The 7,993-nt window shown below is 33.9% G+C and overlaps 1 protein-coding gene across 1 annotated transcript; it reads left to right on the top strand.

Moving 5' to 3' along the window:
- Nucleotides 1-772: 772 nt before the first annotated feature.
- LOC104520566 (polypyrimidine tract-binding protein 3-like) lies at nucleotides 773-7,755 on the top strand (the record flags this gene model as incomplete). The annotated part of the gene is made up of 7 exons (XM_010162285.1): nucleotides 773-850; nucleotides 1,466-1,605; nucleotides 4,258-4,291; nucleotides 4,906-4,998; nucleotides 5,611-5,827; nucleotides 6,849-6,926; nucleotides 7,623-7,755. Coding segments are annotated over 7 exons (773 nt in total), but the record flags the coding sequence as incomplete, so codon positions are not given.
- Between the last annotated feature and the right edge of the window lie 238 nt (nucleotides 7,756-7,993).

Below are 7,993 nucleotides of genomic sequence, written 5' to 3'. Positions count from 1 at the left end.
AGAATCCACAACTCAGGCTTGTATCTAACTGCCTCTTAGAACACAAGTTTGTGTGCTGCCCCAGGAGTAGTGCTTAATTCCCCATACTGATGTGAAAATCACTGAGCTATCTTCAAGGCTGGGACTCTCCGAATGTTGATATTACAAATCTGCTTGTGATTGCAAGGAGAACAGTAAAAAACACCAGTTATTTATGAAGTAATACAGCTGGGAAAGTACATCTCCTTAAAAAGCAAAATATGTATACTTTATGCATTTCAATAGCTAGTAAAATTCAGAACCTCGAATTAATTGTAGTTGTTTATATTGCTTAGCCCATAGTGGTTTTAGGAATATCTAGGAAATAGTTTTATTACATCACTGCAAAATGTCTTTGAGTGTATTCACTTCCAGAAAATTTCTAGAATGCATTTCTATTGTGTGAATAAAAACTGTTGAACTTTGCACCGCAGGTGTCTTAACTTTAACTGGTACTAATCTGTACTGTCCTTTTCTATTCAAACTCGTCTAAATTATATTTTGCCCTGACTTTGTTTTAGAGAGGGACATTGAGGCTAATCAGAATATTTGCCTTCAGAAGTGGCTAAAAATTGTCTTTGTAAAACATAGAATCTGAGATTTCAGTGAGGGGTTTTAACTCATTTTATAAAAGGTGAGATCACAGACCAAAGTCAGAATAGCAACACTACGAGTTGATTCTCATTGTTGAAGTCTCTTCTGTTTTCTAAAAATTTTAAGATCTGTTTTAATTGGATGTATCTGCTCTCTCTAGGCACCCAAAATCTCATCTTCCCATCATATGCAGGGGCTGCTGGGTTTGCCCCAGCCATGAGCTTTCCTCATAGTGCTGGTAAGGTTTCTATTTTCTAAAAATGTGAATACACCTGTGTTCAGAGCAAGTTGTTTTCAAATATAGCAGTCAGAACACAATGTTTATTTGAGTCATTCTGATACTCTTTCTCCTATTATTAATCAAAATTACTTTCTGTAATAAAAAATATATGCTGATGTAGTTTATCATTTAATAAAGTGAAGAAATTAAGTACCATGAAAAAGATTACCTGCAAGAGAAGAAGCTAAACATCTGTTTTTCTAAGAATCACAAGACTTCAGTGACATTCAAAGCTAAAGCAGGAAGTGTCCCCTTTTCTGGCTATAAAATGAGAAATAATAGACTCTTTTCCTTTCTAGCTCAGGATAAACTTTTGTGCCAAATTATTTTTCTTCTTTCTTAGACTGCAGTTTATGTCCCCTTTTGTTTGTGGGTTGGTGTAGCTGAATATTTCTTCATCTCTGCGAGGGGAGGTGCTTCCTGCTTCATTGGTCAGATACTAGGAATAACTAAATTTCTTTAAAGCATTTTTTAATTGAATATTGATGTTTCTGACAAGTGTAAGCTGCTTTTGTCTTCTGAAATGTCTCTTCCTCTTTGAGATGTCAAGTGGTGCTATTAATGCCCTTACAGGTCTTTCAGTTCCAGCTGTTCCTGGAGCACTTGGTTCTCTTGCAGTCACCCCATCTCCAGGATCTGGACAGATGACTATTCCTGGTGTTACTGGTGTTCCAGGAAATTCTGTTTTACTGGTCAGCAACCTCAACCCTGAAGTAAGTTTGATTGATGGATCTAATGCAAGTATCAACTTGTACCGACTGCCAGAATCCTTCTTACAATTTGACATTAACTGAAGGAATAAGAGGGGAAGCTCTATGCTGCTAATACATAAAAAAAAAGGACAGCTCTATTCTTGTTTGAGAGTGTTTACAATATTGATGAGTTTTAAAAACTCCAATCAGCAGTGAAAAGCTTCCTAACATAATTTACTTCAGGAAACCTATGTTAGCAGTGTACCTAGTAATTAGAGAGAAGTCTATGGTCAGACATGAGAAATGTTTGAAGGGATAGAAAACATATATTATGACTAAACTTACTGTTATATCTGTTAATAACAACTCCTCTTGTGTGCCTCTTTATCAGTAGAGGAACCAAAGAATTTTTTGTTTGTTACAAAACACAAGGAGTTAGAAAAACAGGAGGAAAGAGAAAATGAGATAAAAGCATGCCAGATCAAGTGCCTTTCAAAATATTGATAGGAGCTTTCTAATTTTGCAACTTCTCGCAGTTTGGAGAGGAAGAACACAGGTGCAATTTGCTATTGACATCACTGTAAATCCATTTTATAAAAGTTAATAAATACACATGGTTGCTTTTCATAGTTTAACTCGGGGTTTTTTTTTTCATACGTTCACGGTAGAATTTCCAAGAACAACTTGGATGGTTTTCTTTATAGCAGAAATGACATAGACTGTTCTATAAGCTTACTCCTATTACTCAAATATTACGCATTGATCTGCACTTAATTAAAAGCAATGCACATTAAAGAAAAAAAACAAGTTTTACCAAGGCCATGACTTAAACCACAATTCTGCTTTACTGTTGATAAGCTGTTCTATTACAGCAATGAAAAACTATTGCTTTATGTTTTGTATACTCATTAGATGCACTTAACCATAAAACTGATAAAATTAGGAGTTATTGTCAAAATGGAAGTTATCTTCATGTTACTGAGGTTTAAAAATCTGTTGACAATCCCTTTAATCTTTAAGTAATTACTGTATTTCCATTTTGTACTAATAGGTGAATTCCACAGTAAGCATCAAAAGAAACAGCTGCAGATTAGGACTGTGAGACAAGTTAATTTTTCTTTGATTTGTCAGTATATCTTACCAGTTAATTTCTGATTGCTGTGGATGTACTTTCTGCGGATGATTATTCAAGATGATTCTATGAGTCTTAAAGTGTGTGTTTTTAAGAATAAGCATATGTGAAGCATAGGTCAAAACTATTTTTAGGACATTGCTGCTTTACTTTATTCTAATCGTATCTAAGAAGTTGTCATGTAGACCTTTGTCCTGTGATGCATGATACAACAGAAATGCATTAAATAATGCTTGTCTTCTTAAAAGGTTAAAAATAAGAATATACAACAACATTAATTGTTGGAAATATAAGTTGTAAACACATTTCTTGGCAACTGTGTGACACTTATTCTTCTGTAGTGTTTGTCTGAGCCCTGTTGCTTCTTTTTGTGTGTATAGAAAATCTGGCTGACCTTATTTCATATTCATATTTCCCTTGTTGCAGGGTTTCAGTGTGCATTTGAACATTCCCCCGTGACTTTTAAATTACCTGGTTTTGTGTTACAAAAAACAGTTTTAGTAAAAATATTACAGTCTCATTTGGTTAAGAAATTTCTTTAAATAAGCTCTGTGCTGAATTAAATATTTGGGCCAGAAGGATAAACTCTAGAAGCATTTAAATTTTACATTGATAGTAATTGTTCCTTATCACTAAATGCTGATGATAAAAGGGTATGGGCTTACACTTAAGCTGCAGTATCCTCTGTTCTTAAATAATTTAGGTATGTTTGGTACACATTTCAAATCTTGTGAGTTGAGAAAAAACAGAGCTAGAGAATGTGAATAGTGCTTCTGATACTCAGATATTTTTAGTATTCACTATTGGCAAAATGTTTGTCTCAGCTGAATAAAATTCGGCTGTATAAGGGTGCAAATTATCTTCTTTGGTGCTTGAGGAGCTCGGTACACAAGGATTTAATTAAAAATCACTGAGTAAAAATGACTTCTTTCAATATTTAGCTTTCTGTTCACAGCTTCTAATTGAACACAATTTAAATACCACTTTCTATATGCTTCAGTTAAATGGTTAAAACAGTTAAATGGTGTGTGTATCACTTCAGCATGTCATGGTCACATACAGAGATGGGGACAGAATTGAAGACAAAGCAAACGCATGTTTGAAGCAACTGGTTTTAGTTTTGTAGGTGTTGCATGCTGCTTAGAAAATACAAAGGAGTTCTTGAATGCTCTTTTCTGTTTCTAGTTTAGCAAGTGTCTTTCATTTTTAAAAGAATTAACTGCTAGCTTGGAAAGAATAGTTCAAATAATTAAGCTCCTTAAAATAATAACTTCTTCAGCATGACAGACTGAGTCTTGAGTGATGAAAATGCATGAGCTGAAGTGTTAGCTTGTTTAAATATTTTATATATGCATAGCAAATATATATAAACAAGAATGCTATACACTGCAGTTATTGCAGGGAATGGTTTTTCGAGAGACAGGTTTATGTATTAGTTTGCAGTAATGCTTCCATTCTTTTTGTTTACCGTGCAGTTATGGAACAGACTTCTTTATTTGCTTGGCTTTAGAAATAATATACTCATTTTATTGTTTATACAGGCCATCACACCACATGGACTTTTCATCCTGTTTGGTAAGATATATCAAATATACCTTGAGAAACTACAGGGCTAGCATTCTTTTTATTTGTCTGATACATGTTGGTTAAAGCAGGCTCTATTGTTCTGTCCTTGTCCAGAAAACATACAAGAGAATGTGCTGCATTTAAAATGACAGTAATTGTAGTCAGTAGTTGTAGGCCACGGGTACCAAAAAATAGTTACAACGTCAGGAGAATTTCAGCGTGTGGTCCAAGTACTACAAAGAATGGGAAAGCAAAGGAAGGTGAATAAGGAAAGGTTGCTTCAGAGGAAATGGAGTACAGAACTGGCATGTACGTTGGTTGCAGAGAACAATGTTTGTTCATATAGTAATATTTTAGTAAGGCTCTGTTAAGAGGACTTTAACACTCTTGCACTGTTTAAAAGCTGAACATAAACATGCAGTTTTATGACTAAGATACTGTTTTTTTTCCCCTGTTTCTGAGCTTCAGAAAATAATAAACTTTAAAGCTCTCCTTCATACTAATATTCTAACCAATCTGTTTAATAAGGTAATTTATTCTTTGTAACACTAACATTAGTCAAAAGAAACAGAGTTGCCATTGTAGTAATGCTCCGGACAAATTTCCTTTCTGGATTTCCACAGGTGTGTATGGTGATGTGCATCGTGTGAAGATCATGTTTAAGAAAAAAGAAAATGCTTTGGTTCAGATGGCAGATGCAACACAGGCTCAGTTAGGTACTGATTTCTAAGGCACGGTCATGCTTCAAACTAGCATGAGTGTGATATAGATGAGGAATTTGTCACTGTCAGTGACAAGTATAAAAAAAAAAATAAGTTATTGTGATGCTTTACTACATACAAAGTTTCCTTGTATATGTTGATAATTATCTATTTGCTTTCATCTAAATAAGTTATTTCCCTGTAGTGCTTTAAAAAAAAAAAAAACCTTGTGAATCTCAATCTAGTAAATGTTAGAATTAAAAAGTCATACATTTTTTCTGTAGTTTATCTTAATAATGCATCATACAAACTTCCTGTAGTTTCTTATTAACATATCATACAATTTTCCTGTAATTTCTCCTATTCTAGCTATTTAAGAACAATGAGCTGTTCATTATTGAAATGCTGTTTTGTGTTTTCATTTTCATTGCATTTAGACTGGACATTATATTACATTCTTATATTTATTTTAAATATAATGTTATGACTTAGCCCACCTGGTAGATGTGGAAGTTGCAGTTTAAATTTAGAATGTGAAATGTGACACTAAATAGAAGACAGTATTCAAAGAATCCTTTTTTCTTCCCCTCCCTTCATTCCTGTTCAAATTATATTTCCACTGGTTAGCCATCAGCTACTTGAATGGACAGAGGCTTTATGGAAGGGTCCTCCATGCTACTCTTTCAAAACATCAGACAGTTCAACTTCCTCGCGAGGGACAAGGGGACCAAGGTCTGACGAAGGACTATAGCAATAGCCCTTTACATCGCTTTAAAAAGCCTGGCTCTAAGAACTTCCAAAATATCTTTCCTCCATCTGCCACCCTGCATCTCTCCAACATCCCGTGAGTATCTACATGTGTGATCTTCTTGGAAATAAGTTTTTAGGTTATGTTCTTAAATTACAAAGCTTTAAATTTCCTTGGCCTTTTACAGTTGCCTAAGAATTTGGGTCATTGTGCTGTCTAATTAACAATAAGTGAATTCTTTGACTGTCACTTTCTTATTGTTAGCAAAGAAGATAACTGATTGAATGCTCTGCTGTATGAGTTTTAACACAGTTTACATTTTCTTGAGGATAGGCTTTTGTTTTTCGCATATTAAGCCCTGTGTTATAAATTTTTGCAAAGATTAAAGATAAGGTTTTTGAGATAATGTACTGGAGTTACATTACATCAGATTAATCATTGGCATCGTTATTTAATGTAGATACAATTTTTAATCATTCTAACACTTTTTAAGGAATAGTTTTACAGAATTCAGACCTCTTACATAGAGAAGATGTTGTTTTAAAAAAATATATTAAGAAATGTGTTCTTTAAAACTGAAAAAACTTTTTTTCCTATCTAGAGTGTTGTAAACATAAGTTTTTACAGGCTGCTTTTGTTTGGCAGCTGTGCAGGGAGGGGAAAGGGAAAACTATGAAATTTTGTCCAAGTGAGGAAAAAAAAAAAAAAAGACACTTAGAAAATGGCTTTTTGATTAAAATAGAAAAAATTCAAAACTGAAAATGCGTGAAGCACACTCACAATAATTGCAAGATGAAAGGTATTTCTGAAGGTACTAGTGAAGATCTGAAGTGATTTTTCTGCAATCTCAGTTTAACTGAGGAAGGAATGGGGGAGGATGAAAAGCAGTGGAGTGTATCTGAAATATTTTTGTAGCATACTCTGGTGCTTAATCTTAGTGTCAAAGCCAAGGTGTTTGGGTGAAAGGGTTGACATGGTTTGAGTTGGTGGAGATAGATTTTGCTGTTCAAATTTAATTTAAAAGGTAGAGCTGAGATTTTGATACTAATACAGAACTCTGTGCTCTTTTACAAGTTAAGAGAGTTTTGTTTTGATTTTGTTTGCTTTTTTCAAACAGACCTTCGGTTACTGTTGATGATCTGAAGAAACTTTTTACAAGTACGGGATCTACTGTGAAAGCTTTCAGATTCTTCCAGTAAGTCCTCTTCTAAAAATGCATAGCAAGCTTTCATCCTGGAAGATGGCTAATTGCTTTTTTGGGAAATTCCATGTGTGTATAACTACAGGCAAAATTCCATGTGCATATATCTAGAGGCAAAAGCTGTATAACTATAACATTTTTAATGATAATTCTAATCTTAAAATTTTAAATTGGATACTATGTTAGCATAATTAAATAAAAAATATTAAACATTTTAATAAATTCAACATGTATTCAAAGTAAGATAAGTTTAAGCAAAGTAAATACTTGCTTCCTTAAAAAGAATACAAGCTGTGTATATGTAAAATGTCATGCAGAAGATGACAGAGAATCTGCTTTAACATTAAGGTTGCTTGGCAGCATTATTTTAGCATGATCATACCTGCTAGAATAATCCCATATACATGGACAATACAAGTGTTTCTTAGAGGTCTTTAAGCCTCATTTCAACCCCGATTTTGATGTGCAGTGTAATGGAAGAATGGCATGGCCCTAGACCATTGATCTGCAAAATTTGATTAGTTTTGTTATGTCCTCATTTTAGCACATGCATAACTAGTTCTGAGTCTTTTGCTGTACAAGTGTTCGGTGTGTGTGATGTTGCCGAAAAAATACTTGCGTCACTTTTCTGTGTTGGCAAGTGCGATTAAAATTTTGTTAGGATTAATAATTGGTTTTATTCTACTTCAGAAGAGATTCCAAAATGGCTCTTATCCAGCTGGGCTCTGTGGAAGAAGCACTTCATGCTCTCATTAAGCTTCACAATCATGACCTTGGAGAAAACCATCACCTCCGAGTTTCCTTCTCAAAATCTACAATCTGACTTTTTTGTGAACTTTCCTTTTAAGACTGCATCACAGTTTTAGTAAAATCTTCAAATAGAGACTGAAACAGCTGTGACCAGCTCTGTCTCTTGAAAGAAAAAGTTTATTCATGCACGAAGAATTAAGTTATCATCTTTTCTGATTTTGGCTGCCAGTATGTGGTCAAAGTTTATTAGTCATCCATAGAAAGATTCTGTGAAATTGCTTTAGCAACAATATTTATAATAAAATTTCCTA

This window comes from Antrostomus carolinensis, unplaced genomic scaffold (genome assembly GCF_000700745.2).
Source record: "Antrostomus carolinensis isolate BGI_N321 unplaced genomic scaffold, ASM70074v2 scaffold24032, whole genome shotgun sequence".
Lineage (NCBI taxonomy): Eukaryota > Metazoa > Chordata > Aves > Caprimulgiformes > Caprimulgidae > Antrostomus > Antrostomus carolinensis.
The sequence above is the reverse complement of the archived record's forward strand: the minus strand, read 5'-3'. Positions and strand labels throughout refer to the sequence as shown.